The following is a 15,544-nucleotide window of genomic DNA, read 5'->3' on the forward strand; positions in this document are numbered from 1 at the left end:
TAGGCAAGAAGGTGTAAGTGTGGTTGTAGAAGAACAGCATGAAGGATCCCTAAGGAGTTGGAACTGTTCAGTATTTCTCTCTTTCTCTTTTTTTAAAAAAGATTTCATTTATTTATTTGAGAGAGACTGAGAGAGCATGGGCAGGGTAGAGGCAGAGGGAGAGGGAAAAGCAGGCTCTTCACTAAGGAGGGAGCATTCCAGGACCCTGGGGTTATGACCTGAGCCAAAGGCAGATGCTTAACCGACTAAGCCACCCAGATGCCCCAGAACTGTTCAGTATCTTGACTGTGATGGTAGATGTATGAACCCACAAAGTGATGAAATTGTATCGCACTCAGTACACATATACCACACACACACACTACACATACATGCACACACACGGACACATATACACACCTACACACAGACTTACATGTAGACATACACATACAAACCCATACACACACACATACACACATGCACACACAAACACAAACAAATGAGTATGCAAGTAAAACTGGAGAAATCTCAGTAAGATCCATGGATTGTATCAACATTAATAACTTGTTATGATATTTGTTACAGGCTGATTTCTGTCAACCCAAAAATCATATGTTGAAGTTCTAACTCCCAATACCTTAGAATATGACTGTACTTAGAGATAGAGTCTTTAAATAGGTGATTAACACTAAATGAGGTCCTACAAATGGGCTCTAATCTAATATGATACTTATTAAGATTAGATTGGAAGCAGACATGTAAGAGGGATGGCCATGTGAGGAAACAGGAAGAAGACAGCCATCTACAAGACAGCCTTCACGAAATTAACTTGCCGACCCTTGACCTTGGACCTCTAATCTTGAGAAATGTAAGGAAATAAATTTCTGTGTGTAAGCCACTCAGTCTGTGGCATTTTGTTATGGCAGCCCTAGTGAACTAATACAGATTTTATACTTTAGTCTTAGGAAGTGTTACCACTAGGGATCCAAAATCTTTGGGAAGCAGCAAAAGCATTCTAAGAGGCAAGTTTATAGCAAGACAGGCATACCTCAAGAAGCAAGACAAATCTCTTATACACAATCTAACCTCGTATAAAAAGAAGCTAGACAAAGAACAAACAAAACCCAAAACCAGTAGAAGGAAGGAAATAATCAAGATTAGAGCAAAAATAAATGATATATAGAAATAAAGCAAACAAACAAACAAAAAAAAACCAGTAGAACAGACCAATGAAACCCGGAGCTGGTTCTTTGAAAAATTAATAAAATTGATAAACTCCTGGCTAGATTTATCAAAAAGAGAAAGGAGGCAAATAAATAAAATCACAAATGAGAGAAGCAAAATAACTAACACCACAGAAATACAAACAATTCTGAGGGACTATTATGAAAAACTCTATGCCAACAAATTGGACAACTCAGAAAAAAATGGTTGAATTCCTAGAAAAATATAAACTACCAAAACTAAAACAGAAAGAAATAGAAAATTTGAACAGGCTGACAACCAGCAAATAAGTTGAAACAGTAATCAAAAATCTCCCAACAAGGAAAAGTCCAGGACGAGATGACTTCATAGGCAAAATCTACCAAACATATAAATTAGAGTTAATACCCATTCTTCTCAAGCTATTCCAAAAAGTAAAAAAGGAAGGAAAACTTCCAAATTCATTCTATGAGGCCCATATTACCCTGATACAAAAACCAGATAAAGACACCACCAAAAAAGAGAACTATAGGCCTGTTTTCTGATGAACACAGATGCAGGAGTCCTCAAAAAAATACTAGCAAACCAAATCCAACAGTAGCAAAAAATCATTCATCACAATCAAATGGGATTTATTCCTGGGTTGAAAGCGTTGTTAAAAATTTGCAAACCAATCAACATAATATATCACATTAATGAAAGAAAGGATAAGAACCATACGACTATTTCAATAGATGTGAAAAAAGCGAAGTACAACATCCATTCATGATTAAAAACCCTCAACAGAGTAGGTTTAGAGGGAACATAATAAAAGCCAGAGATGAAAAAGCTATAGCTAGCATCATCCTCAATGAGGGAAAAGCTCTCAGTTTTTCTCAGGTCAGGAATAAGACAGGGATGGATGTCACTCTCACCCCTTTCATTCAACACAGTATTGGAAGTCCTGGCCATAGCAATTAGGCAAGAAAAAGAAATAAAAGCATCTAAATTGGCAAGGAAGAGGTAAAACTTCCCCTATTTGTAGATGACATGATACTATATATAGAAAACCCAAAAGACTCCCAAAAAGTTGCTACAACTGATAAATGAATTCAGGAAAGTTGTAGGATACAAAATCAACATACAGAATCTGCTGCATTTCTATACATCAAATATGAAGGAGCAGAAAGAGACCTTAAGGAATCAATCCCATTTATAATGACACAAAAAATAGTAAGATACCTAGGAATAAAGCTAACCAACATAGTGAAAGAGCTGTACTCTGAAAACTATAAAATACTGATGAAAAAAACTGAAGATGACACAAAGAAATGGAAAGACATTCCATGCTCATGGCTTAGAAGAACAAATATTGTTAAAATGTCCATACTACCCAAAACAATCTACACTTTTAATGCCATCCCCATCAAAACATGAACAGCATTTTCCCAGAACTAGAACAAGCAATCCTTAAATTTGTATGGAACCACTAAAGACTCTGATTAGCCCAAGCAACCTTAAAAAAGAAAAGGTGAAGGGCATCTGGGTGGCTCAGTGGGTTAAAGCCTCTGCCTTTGGCTCAGGTCATGATCCCAGGGTCCTGGGATAGGGCCCCACATTGGGCTCTCTGCTCAGCAGGGAGTCTGCTTCCCCCCACTCTCTGCCTGCCTCTCTGACTAGTTGGGATCTCTGTCTGTCAAATAAATGAATAAAACCTTTAAAAAAGGGGCGCCTGGATGGCTCAGTGGGTTAAAGCCTCTGCTTTTCGGCTCAGGTCGTGATCCCTGCATCGGGCTCTCTGCTCAGCAGGGAGCCTGCTTCCTTTCCTTGCTCTCTCTGCCTGCCTCTCTGCCTACTTGTGATTGGTCTGTCAAATAAATAAATAAAATCTTTAAAAAAAATGTTTCAAAAAAAAGGTGAAAACATCACAACTCAAGACTACAAGTTATATTACAAGGCTATAGTAATCAGAACAGTGTGGTATTGGCACAAAAATATACACATAGATCAGTGGAACAGCATAGAAAACCCAGAATTTAAACCACAACTATATGGTCAATTAATCTTCAACAAAGCAGGAAAGAATATCCAATGACGAAAAAGTCTCTTCAACAAATGGTATCGGGAAAACTGCACAGCAACATGCAAAAGAATGAAACTGGACCACTTTCACCACACAAAAATTATACTCAAAATGGATGAAAGACCTAAATGTGAGACCTGAAACCATAAAAATTCTAGAAGACAGCATAGGCAGTAATGTCTCTGACATTGGCCATAACAACTTATTTCTAGATATGTCTCCTGAGACAAGGGAAACAGAAGCAAAAATAAACTACTGGAATTACATCAAAATAAAAGGCTTCTGCACAGGGGTGCCTAGGTGGCTCAGTGGGTTAAGCCTCTGCCTTTGGCTCAGGTCATGATCTCAGAGTCCTGGGATCAGGCCTTGCATCAGGCTCTCTGCTCAGCGGGGAGCCTGCTTCTCCCTACCTCTATCTGTCTCTCTGCCTACTTATGATCTTTATCTGTCAAATTAAAAAAAAATACATTAAAAAATCTCTGCACAGCAAAGGAAACAATCAACAAAACTAAAAAGCAGCCTACAGAATGGGAGAAGATATTTGCAAATCACATATCTGATAAAAGGTTAGTATCCAAACTATATAAAGAACTTATAGAACTCAATACCCAAAAAACTAGCTAATCCAATTTAAAAATGGGCAGACCACATGAATAGGCATTTTTCTAAAGAAGATATCTGGAAGGCCAACAGACACATGGAAAGATTTACTCATCATCAGAGAAATACAAATCAAAACTACAAGATATCACCTCATGTCTGTCAGAATGGCTAAAATCAACAACACAAGAAAAATCAGGTGTTGGTAAAGATGCAGAAAAAGGGAAAACCTCATGCACTGTTGGTGGGAATGAAAACTGTAGGGCTACTGTTGAAATACTATGGCAATTTCTCAAAAAGTTAAAAATAGAACTATCCCATAATCCAGCAGTCATACTACTAGGTATTTACCCACAGAATACAAAAATACTAATAGAAAGGCATACATATACACCAATGTTTACAGCAGCATTATCTACAATAGCTACATATGGAAATAGCTCAAGTATACATTGCCTGATGAATGGATAAAGAAGATGTGAGATACACACACACACACACACACACACACACACCCACCCAATGAAATATTACGTGGTCATAAAAAAGAATGAAATCTTGCCATCAGCAATGACATGGATAGAGCTACAGGGCATACTGCTAAGCAAAATAGACAAAGACAAATACTATTATGATTTCACTCATATGTGGAATTTCAGAAACAAAACAAATGAGCATAGGGAAATAAAGATAGAGAGAGACAAACCTAGAGACTACAGAGAACAAATTGATGGCTACCAGAGGGGAGGTGGGTGGGAGGATGGATAAAACAGGTAAAGGGAATTCAGGTCTACATTTATCATGATGAGCACTGTGTGATGTATGAAGCATTGAATTACTATATGTGCACTGAAACTAGTATTACACTGGGTGTTAAATGAAATTTAAATAAAAACTTAAAAAACTAATACCATTGGGAGAAACTGGTCAAAGGATTTGAAGGATTTCTCTACATTTCTTACAACCACATGAGTTGACAATTATCAGTAACAATATCAATTTAAAAAAGAATTAAAAACCCAAGAATGATATATCCCAGCTCGTGTGCTCCTCCTTAATAATTCATCCAAAAGGGCACCTGCATGGCTCAGTCAGTTAAGTGTCTACCTTCGGCTCAGGTCATGATCCTGGGGACCTGGGATCAAGTCCCGCCTTTGGCTGCTTGCTCAGCAGATACTCTGCTTCTCCCTCTGCCCCTCACCCTGCTCATGCACACACTTTCTTTCTTTTTCAATCTGTGTCTCACAAAAATAAATAAATATATATTCATCCAAAAGCCAACAATTGAGACCAAGTATGAAAGGCATCTGTGCAGTGAAAAGAAGGGCCATACCTACCCCAATGTTCATAGCAGCAATGGCCACAATAGCCAAACTGTGGAAAGAGCCAAGATGCCCTTCAATAGACGAATGGATAAAGAGGATATGGTTCATATATACAATGGGATATTATGCCTCCATCAGAAAGGATGAATACCCAACTTTTGTATCAACATGGACAGAACTGGTGGAGATTATGCTGAGTGAAGTAAGTCAAGCAGAGAGAGTCAATTATATGGTTTCACTTACTTGTGGAGCGTAAGGAATAACATGGAGGACATGGGGAGAAGTAAAGGAAAAGTGAATTGGCAGAAATCGGAGGGGGAGATGAGCCATGAGAGACTGTGGATTCTGAGAAACAAACTGAGGGTATTGGAGGGGAGGGAGGAGGGGGTTAGGTGAGCCTGGTGGTGGGTATTATGGAGGGGATGTATTGCGTGGAGCACTGGGTGTGGTGTATAATCAATGAATCTTGGAACACTAAAGAAATTAAAAAATAAATTAAAAAAAAATACATCTCTGTATGGGGGCAGAGAGAGGACCAGTGTGGGGTTAGTGCTGAAACATATTGGGAAGGGTGTTTATGCGTGGGTTAAGGGGAGACTGATCAATAATAAGTGGATCTTGAAAAATAGAAACTGGCTTCTCACTGCTAGGATTTGTGGAGCATAACAAATAACATGGAGGACATGGGGAGATGGAGAGGAAAAGGGAGCTGAGGGAAACTGGAAGGGGAGATGAACCATGAGAGACTATGGACTCTGAAAAACAACCTGAGGGTTTTGAAGGGGCGGGGGGTGGGAGGTTGGGGAACCAGGTGGTGGGTAATAGGGCATATACTGCATGGAGCACTGGGTGTGGTCCAAAAACAATGAATACTGTTACGCTGAAAAGAAATTAAAAAAAAAAAAAAAAAAGTAAGCTTACCATAGAGAAGCCCAGTCAACACCACCCAACCAAGAACCAAAGCTGACCTCACTAGGAGTGGGACAAATCATGCTGAAGAGGCATAATCTTTTTTTTTTTTTTTTTAAAGATTTTATTTATTTATTTGACAGAGATCACAAGTAGGCAGAGAGGTAGGCAGAGACAGAGGAGGAAACAGGCTCCCTGCAGAGCAGAGAGCCCGATGAGGGGCTCAATCCCAGGACCCTGGGATCATGACCTGAGCCAAAGGCAGAGGCTTTACCCACTGAGCCACCCAGGTGCCCCTGAAGAGACATAATCTAAAGGGAACATCATACAACCCAAACTGAGGGCCTTCCTAGAAAAGAACTACTTGTAATCTCCAAAAGTGCCCTGGTCCTAAAAACCAAGATTGACGGAGGGAGCCCCGTGATTCTCAAGGTGAGGGGACAGCGGGCAAAGCTCCACTTCTGCACCCATGTTAACATCCCGACTTTGAGCCAGGGAAGGGGCAGATGGGCTGGCAACTCTCAGATCTTCCAGAAAAAATTTCTGTCCTTCCTTTTTGAAAATCTGAAATTACTTCAAACTAACGAGAAAGGCATTGATGTTAGTGTCATGTGGGTGTCAACACCTGACCTGTTTGTTGAGTTCTTCCACTTCAGAGCAGCACTTTTCCTGGTCTTTCTTTAAAACCTCGATTTCCTTCCTGTTGAAGAAACAAAATGTACAGTGTCACTGAGCAGCCAGGTTCTTTTGTCCCTTTCATTGCCCCCGGAACAGTGGGGGCTCGGGGACTGCAGCCACAGAACAGACTCTCACGCCTGCTCCTGGGACCCCCAAGCCACCACCCTGCCACTGTTCTCCACCACTGCCACTGCCCACCCAGTCAGGACCCCGACCCTGGGAACCAGAGGAACACTGTCACTACTGCAGGAACACAGGAAGAACCTCCATGGCATTTCTCAGTCACACAAAGTAAGATCTCATTAGCAAAATGTGACCGTTCACACCCAGTGGCAAAGGCTGGACTAAAACAGCCTTGTATCTGTTGGTGTCTCTTGTAAATGTAAAACTTCCTGGCAGCGGGGCGCCTGGGTGGCTCAGTGGGTTAAAGCCTCTGCCTTCGGCTCAGGTCATGATCCCAGGGTCCTGGGATCGAGCCCCGCATGGGGCTCTCTGCTCAGCAGGGAGCCTGCTTCCTCCTCTCTCTCTGCCTGCCTCTCTGCCTACTTGTGATCTCTGTCTGTTAAATAAAATAAAATCTTTAAAAAACAAAAAACAAAAAACAAAAAAAAACTTCCTGGCAGCAAATAAGGGAAATAATGGTTTCTTTCTTTCTTTCTTTTTAAAAGATGTTATTTATTTATTTGAGCTAGAGCATGAGCACGAGCAGGGGGAATGGCAGAGAGAGAGGGAGATGTAGACTCCCTGCTGAGCAGGGAGACCAACTCGGGGCTTGATCCTGGGCTCCTGGGACCATGACCTGGGATGAAGGCAGATGCTTAACCAGGTGAGCCACCCAGGGATCCAGGGAAACAATGGTTTCTAGAGGGGAAAAAACTTCTAGATTTCAGACTTGCTATACTCTAATACCAATCACTTGTGGACTACCTGCTCTGGATGCCATACTTTAATAATCTTTAATTTCATTGTTGGGGTAAAGAAAAAAAAAAGGTAAAACTGTCCTTGGATAAGACTATAAGACTATGGCAATGAAAGCAGAAAGTCACTCCCCTTCCACATACAGTCATCTAGACACTCAACAGGCTGAGCCACCCAGGCGCCTGAACACTTCCCACTTTCCCCAGCAACACCTTCAAAGCTCATTGTACAAAGGGCAAAGCGTGTTGCAAATTGGAATCCAGGCAGAACCATGGAGCCAAGGCCCTTACCTCTGAGCATCATTTGTCCTTTCTGCAGCTTTGAGCTCTTGCTGAATCCTTCCCAGCTCATTTTTCAACAATACATTTTCTTCAGAAAGCCTATCCAACTCGATTCTGCATGAAAAATTACCATGTTTGGTAAGCGTGGGGACCCCAGGAGCTGGCCACAATCCATAGGTTACATGCGTATGGTCTTACAGGTGGAAGTCATGGTGGACCCTGCGTCATCCCTGGATGGCACAGAGCACACTGTTCCTTTTCCTTTATGTACTGCTAACCTGCTATGGTTTGCATCTCCCAAGCAATAAGCTACAGAAAATAAAACTTTCTTAGCTTCTAAAACAGTCACGGAATCAACAACTCATCAATGTATTCACCACCTTGGTTCTGTTTACTTCATGTTACAGCTGGCCTGTTACCACATCTTACAACCATTAACTAAAATGAGTGTGGTCATGGTTGGTATCAATGCACAATGCTGGCTGTGGGTCCTTAGGTTACTGCAGGGATGGTCATCCCCTACCAGAGAACTCTAGCATGGAGCTAAGGAACACAAAGGATCAGAAGACCAAAACACATTCTCCTCTTTGGAGATCGCTACCCGCATCATACACTCTGAGGTCAGCACGAGGGAGAAGAAAACTGGGGAGATGCTCACAGGGTGTTAGATGGATCCCTCAATGGGAAAAAGCAAGCAGGAGTAATTACGATATGAACCAAGTTTGCCTGGAGCCACCTTTGCTTTCTAGTAACTTAGAAATCTCCACTTGGGTAACACCACTGACATATGACAGATAAGCAATTTACCGGTAAAGATCACAAATGAGGCAGCTTAAAACCCATATTTGCTGCCCGAGAAATTTATTCTTTTTTTTTTTTAAAGACTTTATTTACTTGAGAGAGAATGTGTGCACACGCGCAAGGGGAGGGTGAGAGGGAGAAGCAGATTCCTGTGCAGAGCCTGACATGGGGCTTGATCCTAGGACCCTGAGATCATGACCTGAGCTGAAGGCATACACTTAACTGACTAAGCCACTCAGGTACCCCGCTCCCAACACACACATAGCAATTTACCTTAATAGATGCTGGTCTGACATTTGTCCCCCACTCACCCCGATAGGTCCCTATCTGGCATTATCTTCTAATTTTTTCAGTTTAAAAATACTCAAAGCCACATGGTCTTACTATATTTATTTAATGTAATATGCTTATAATACCAAGTGTTAAGTGTCTCCTTCATACACATAAATAGGACTTTATTTTATCTCATGAGGAACTAAAGAGAAAAAGAGAAAGGGAAGTCACTGGAATTTTTAAAGCAGAAAATGGTTTCAAGCAGAGGAGTGAAATAAATGAGGTCTGTGTTTGGAAACTGCCACCCTGGCTCCAGGTTGGAAGACAAATTGATTCAAGGCAGCTGTGTGTGTTGGGGTTGGGGTTCCACTTCCAGCTTCCTGGACCTCAGATAAGCCAATGGTTATTCCATCCCTTCCCCCCTCACCACACCAAGCAACTAGAGCTGTGTGAGGCTGATCATACAAAGGGATTATTGTCCTCACAGAAGGTAATGGAAACCTCCAAGGGCCCCCTAATAAAACAAAAATCTTGAAGCTAAAACCCCAGCTGTGAGCACTGAGCCACATAAAGATAGGGTTACCCTGAGGCCAATGCTTATGTCAGCAGTGCCATCAGCAGCATGGAAAAACCACACCGTGGACGCTGACTAAGCCAGTGCCCTAGAGGAAGTGAAAGTGGTCCCAGATTAGCAGGCTCCCAATTCTCAGTAAAAGCAACATCCGCCCTTTCTTCAGAAAGCATCCTCTACTACAGTTCTGGAGATTTCCCAGAGATTAACATCACAGAAACCTGAGCTCACAATCAAAGATCACATCGGAAAGGCACCTCTGAGGGGCAGCAGAAGCGAAACAGCAGATTAGATCTCATGAAAACCTCGGATATTAGATTTATCGACACAAACTAATGATAAAATTATAAAATGTTTACATAATAAAAACGGAAATTAAAAACATAAAAAGGCAATAAGAAAATATCAAAAATGATCAGACCAAACAGGACAAAAAATGGCTTTTGGAAATGGAAAAAAAAGGCCATGTCAAAATAAAACCACACTGAATAAGTTAAATGGGAGATTTAGACAGCTGAAGGAAGAATTACTGACCTGGAACACAGAGATAGGGGAAGAAAGTACCCAGAATGCGACAAGAGAGAAAAGAAGATAAAAGACATAGAAGGGAAGAAATGGAGGAAAATTGAAAAGATCTAACAACATACATCTAACCGTAGAGTGAGAGAAGAAGCAATGTTTCAGAAATAATGGCTGAGAAATTTTCATTAGACACAATTTCAATGGGTATAATGTTTTTCTAAGCTGGATGAGTAGAAAGAAAACCACATCCCTGCCCTATGACCTGACAATTCCCTTCTTAGGCACACCCCAACATAAATGCTCCAAAAGACACAGGTAAGAACTTTCTTAGCAGTACTATTTGTGCTGACTGAAACTAAACACTATTCACATGCCCATCCACAAGTGAATGAGTAAACTGTGGTACATTCACACAACAGAACAATCCACAGCAACGAACTGTATGAATGAACTACAATTATAGCTCCTGGATCATCCTGGTGGGCCCAATGTAATCGCAGCATCCTGAAATGTGGAAGAGGGAGGGAGGAGCATGGGTGTCAGAGTGATGTGATGCCAGGTGGACGGGACCAGTCATCACTATTTTTAATGATGGAAGGGGGGCAGAAACAAGGAATGCGAGCAGCCCACAGAGGCTGGAAATCATGAGAACAGTGATTCTCTTCTAGAGCCACCAGGAAGGATGGCAATCCTGCCAACATCTTAATCTTTTTTTTTCTTTGAAGATTTTATTTATTTATTTGATAGATCACAAGTAGGCAGAGGGGGGAAGCAGGCTCCCCACTGAGCAAAGAGCTTGATGCGGGGCTCGATCCCAGGATCCCGAGATCATGACCCGAGCCGAAGGCAGAGGCCCAACCCGCTGAGCCACCCAGGTGCCCCCCAACATCTTAATCTTAATCCAGTCATAACCATTTCAGACTTCTGAGCTCCAAAACTGTAAAATCATAAATTGTGTTGTTTTAAGCCATTAACTTAGTAATAGTGGTAATTAGTTACAGCAACAGTAGGGAACTAATACACACACAGAGCAACAACTAGACAGAGTAGACTACCCAATGTCAACAGTGGAATCTTTTTTTTTTTTTTTTAAAGATTTATTTGAGAGAGAAAGAGCATGCTTGTGAGTGGGGGGAGGGCCAAAGAGGGAGAGAGAATCCTCAGCCAGGCACAGCATTCTAACCCAGGACCCTGAGATCATGATCTGTGCCAAAACCAAGAGCTGGATACTCAACCAACCGAGCCACCCAACCAAACATTTAAAGAAGAACATGCTAATCTTTCTCAAACTCTTACAGGAAAACTATAGACCAATACTGATGCTAAAATCCTCACAAAATACTAGCAATTATTATCGTTTAATAGAGAGTTTCTGGTTGGAATGATGAGAAAGTTTTGGAAGTAGAAAGTGGTGATAGTTACATGTGGCACATATTTAATGCCACTAAATTATGTGGTTAAAATGGTCAATTTTATATTATGTGGACTTTGCCATGATTAAAAGAAAGCCATTGACAGAAAAACTAATTTAAGAAGACTGATACACTTAAAGGATATTAAAGAGAAATGATAACTAAATGCACACCATGATCCCTGCTTAGATCTGGGGCAGGTGGACAAACTACAAAGAACACACTGAAACAATTGGCAAAATCTGGAAGTGGAGTTAATTAAAAATTAAAAATAGCAGTGTGTTCGAACTAAACTTCCTACATGTGCTAACAATACTGTGGATATGCAAGAGAACTTCTTGTTCTTACAAAGTAACATGTTGACGGGGCACCTGGCTGGCTCAGTTGGTTAAGCGGCTGTCTTTGGCTCAGGTCATGATCCCAGAGTCCTGGAATCGAGCCCCACATCGGGCTCCCTGCTCAGTGGAGAGCCTGCTTCTCCCTCTTCCTCTGCCTGCTGCTCTGCCTACTTGTGGTCTCTTTCTATCTCTCTAATAAGTAAATAAAATCTTCAGGAAAAAAAATAACATATTGAAATATTTAGTAGTAAAGTATCATAATGTCTGCAATTATCTCCAGTGATTCAGAAAGAATTTAAAAAGGGTGTGTGTGGAACTGTGTATACAGCAAAATAGCAATAGGAGAGGTAACCGTGGATGAATTCAGCCACGTGGGCCTTCAGACCACTTCTGTTCTCTAAGCTACTGGCAGAGAGTCTGTCATGGTCTAAATCTGGTCATGTCACTCTCTGCACTTTGCTTTCTCCTTGATAAAGGCCCAAATCTCCGCAAAGGCCTTTAAGATCCTGCCAGCCAAGGTGCCTGCCTGTGGGTTTGGAAGGCAGCTATGCTTATCACTACCCCACCAACACCGGCTCTGGTGTGGGTTTGGGAAGTGGTCCCATGTGTTTCCTTACAAGTGGCCACAAGGCCAATATACTGGGAGTTGTGACCAGGGTTTGGTCCACTGTCTGGTGCTAGGGACAAACCTGCCCTCACAGAGCAGGGGCTGGGGACCCAGCTTGGGGGTGCGGGATGCCAGTGGGCTCTGGAGGCGCCTGCATGCTGCTGAGCACAGTGGACTTCTGCAGTTCTTGTGTGAACTGGCCTCTCAAGGGCCCTGGAGACAAGTGTTCCTCTCTCCTTGTGGGATACTTCCCCTAAAGACACAGCTCCTTGGCTTCTCCTTCCTCTGCGGGGCTCCTTCCTCAACTCTTCACCTACCTCACTCCACAGGAGACACCACAGGCTCCTCAGTGTAACTGAATGCTGCCCTCCCCTTTTCTTGGTCAGTGGCATTTCAGGGAGTCCTCTGACTGCTCTGGGGCCCACTTCCAGCTTCCTTATGAAAATCCCATCCTCCTGTAACACATAATCTTGGCCTCCACACTCCTGCAAGGTGACTTCCTGCACCTCGGATGCTATCACTCCGGCCCCCAGCAACTGTCACTTCTTGCCTGGACAGCTGCAGTAACCGCCTCCCCCTGCCTTCTACCCACCTCCTACACACCTACCCTATGACTCCTGCAATCCAATCTTCTTTCCCTAGCTAACAAAGAGCACGTTTCCATAGCTGCCCGCCTCAGGGCCCCAGCATGCCCACAAGAGCCGGCTCACACTCACATTCCCTTCTGTGCAGCCATCTCCTTGTTCCCCAAAGCCCTCTACCCTGGGCAAAGTCTGCTCCTTCCCCAGGTCCTCCTCCACCTTCCCAGACCTGAACACCTCTCCTCCCAGAAAACTACCAGCTTGAATTTGTGCTGGTTGTTTCTATATATTTTCTTAGGCTTTCACTATTCGTGCACATGTCCCTGGGAAATGCACACAGTCTCGGCAGCACGGCCTTTAAGTTTCCTCATACTTGAAATATAGCAGCACGTTTCTCCCTGACACAGAGACACACAGGAAGCATGGCACCTCCCCCACAGACCCAAAGCTGTAAACCTGTCTTGCAGCCTGCTGTGATCCCTAGCTGTGCCCCACATAGAAGATGCCCCATAAATACTGTCAAGGGGTGAAGACCCTCCTGAGACTACAACTGTGACTTTAGTTGTAGGGTCAACAGGCTCAAGGTGCTGGGCTGATTCTGCGCATGCCTGGGGCCTGCCACAGACTCTTGCACAGAACAGGTGCCCATGGTGTGTCCGCAGGGTCTAAGACCAGCCTCTGGGTGTCAGGGACTTGCTGTGGAGCACCCAGGATAGTAAGTGCGTGTTGTACATTCATTTCGTGCTCCAGGCCCTCTGGGGGACGGCACCCTCTGCACTCCATGGGTGACGAAATTGAGAAGACAGGCCTCCACAGACAAGGTGCTCTATGGTTTAGAGACACCCACGAAAGAAGCAGGGACATCAAGTAATGGTATCTCTGGGAGGTGAGGAGACCTTGTGCCTAGGAGGCTTCTAGCTATGCTAATGTTTTGTCTCAAGCTGAGTGGTGCCTTGACATTTCTTCCTTTTGGTTTCATGTCTACCCCACATAATCTTTTTTCTCCCCATGGGTCACCCAGATAGCAGGAGCTGATGCCTGAGCTGGACTGTAGGTCTCACCACACACCTATGATCATGCTCCAAGACAGGCCCGGGTCTGCTGGGAGCTGGCATCACCTACTTGACAAGTGAAACAATACCTCACAGAGCCTCCATCTCCACAGGAGGTGGCCCCACACAGGTGTGCTGTGCAGGGGTCATGGGACCAAGTGACACTGCGCTCAGAGCACGGACATATCACATGGCTGTGCCTGGCGTGCCGGTACCCGTAACATCTCCCAGGGAAGCCTTCCATCTCCAGAGTAGCCAGAAAAACATCTAAGGCCATGTGCTGCAGCATCTGGAAAAGCCTAGATTCTAGAATTCCGGGCTTTTGAGAAAGAGCATGTGCCAGCCCAAGTCCCTCAGGGAACCCTGGGAAGGAGGGCCTGGATGCATTCTCTGAACTTGGCCCACAGACCAACATCTCCAGGCCACCTCCCCAGCTGGAGGCTTCCCTGAAGGCATCAACTGCAGCAGCATTCTGATCCCCGGGCACTCATGCCCCAGTCCGAGCCTCTCAGGAGGTGCCTGGGCTGGACAGCCTTGTCTGCTGCGCCACTCACAAAGCTCAGGAACCTGCAGTTCAAGGACAGTGCCTGGAGCATATGCTAGTGGGGCAATGTGGCGGGTCCTGCTCAAAGTCAGCAGAAAGAGCGCTCAGGCCACCCAGGACTGAAGCGGGGCTCCAGGCCAAGTCTTTGTCCTTGTGAGACCAGCAAGGACTTCCTGAGGACAAGAGCAGGGGACATCAGTGGAGCTGCCCAGAAAGGCCCAGCTCTGCCGTCACCCACTCACTGGTGACCTCTGGGATGCATGGGGTCAGGGCCAGGCTTATGACCGCTGCACAGGCACAATGGTTACGTAATTCCCTTCAACAGCTGTGCCAAGGCCCACGCAGTGGAGCAGGAGGTGAGAGATATAGCCTGACCTTCCAGGAATGGGTAGAAACCACACCTGTTGTCCTTTCTCGAATCTGCTTCTTTCTCAAGAGCCCGGACGACATCTTCCAGCTGCAGAAGTTTGGTTTTCATGTCATCCTTCTCCCTCTCCAGGGCCATGTTGGCTTCTTCCTCCTGCAGGGCCTTGAGCTGCTCCTGCCTGGCCACCTGGGGACCAATGAGGTGGGGCTGGGGCAGCGAGGTGCCCTTATTGGCCTTGTCCCTGCTGTGCTGCAGCCCCTGCTCCAGGCTGGCCCCGCTCCTCCACAGCCTGCCCTTGGCTCCCTGTGGGGACCAGCCCCCCACTCAGGTGCCTAGCTTGCTCTAGAACAGCCAGTGACCTCTCAGTCCCTCCTCTGCCCACTGCAGTGGGGTGAGCTGGTAAGGCATCTCCCCCTGTTCCACAGAGCAGCTCCTGTGCTTCAGTCTGGCTTCAGACCAGCTGAGCCGCCGGCACGAGGCACTGGCTCCCCCAGAACCGCTCTCCTGTCCACCCCACG

The 15,544-nt window shown here is 44.4% G+C and overlaps 1 protein-coding gene across 8 annotated transcripts in view; it reads right to left on the reverse strand.

Moving 5' to 3' along the window:
• The window catches only part of NINL (ninein like), a 147,725-nt gene that overhangs the window by 16,845 nt on the left and 115,336 nt on the right, over window positions 1-15,544 (reverse strand). For 5 of the 8 annotated variants that reach the window (XM_045979352.1, XM_045979356.1, XM_045979354.1 and 2 more), the window contains 3 exons: window positions 15,061-15,233; window positions 7,968-8,072; window positions 6,712-6,781 (listed from right to left, as the gene is read on the reverse strand). In XM_045979352.1, the coding sequence (XP_045835308.1) occupies window positions 6,712-6,781; window positions 7,968-8,072; window positions 15,061-15,233 (348 nt within the window). The remainder of the gene's footprint in view (window positions 1-6,711; window positions 6,782-7,967; window positions 8,073-15,060; window positions 15,234-15,544) is intronic. The other 3 variants (XM_045979353.1, XM_045979357.1, XM_045979358.1) reach the window with 3 other exon arrangements.

Source organism: Meles meles, chromosome 15 (assembly GCF_922984935.1).
Source record: "Meles meles chromosome 15, mMelMel3.1 paternal haplotype, whole genome shotgun sequence".
NCBI classification, from domain to species: domain Eukaryota; kingdom Metazoa; phylum Chordata; class Mammalia; order Carnivora; family Mustelidae; genus Meles; species Meles meles.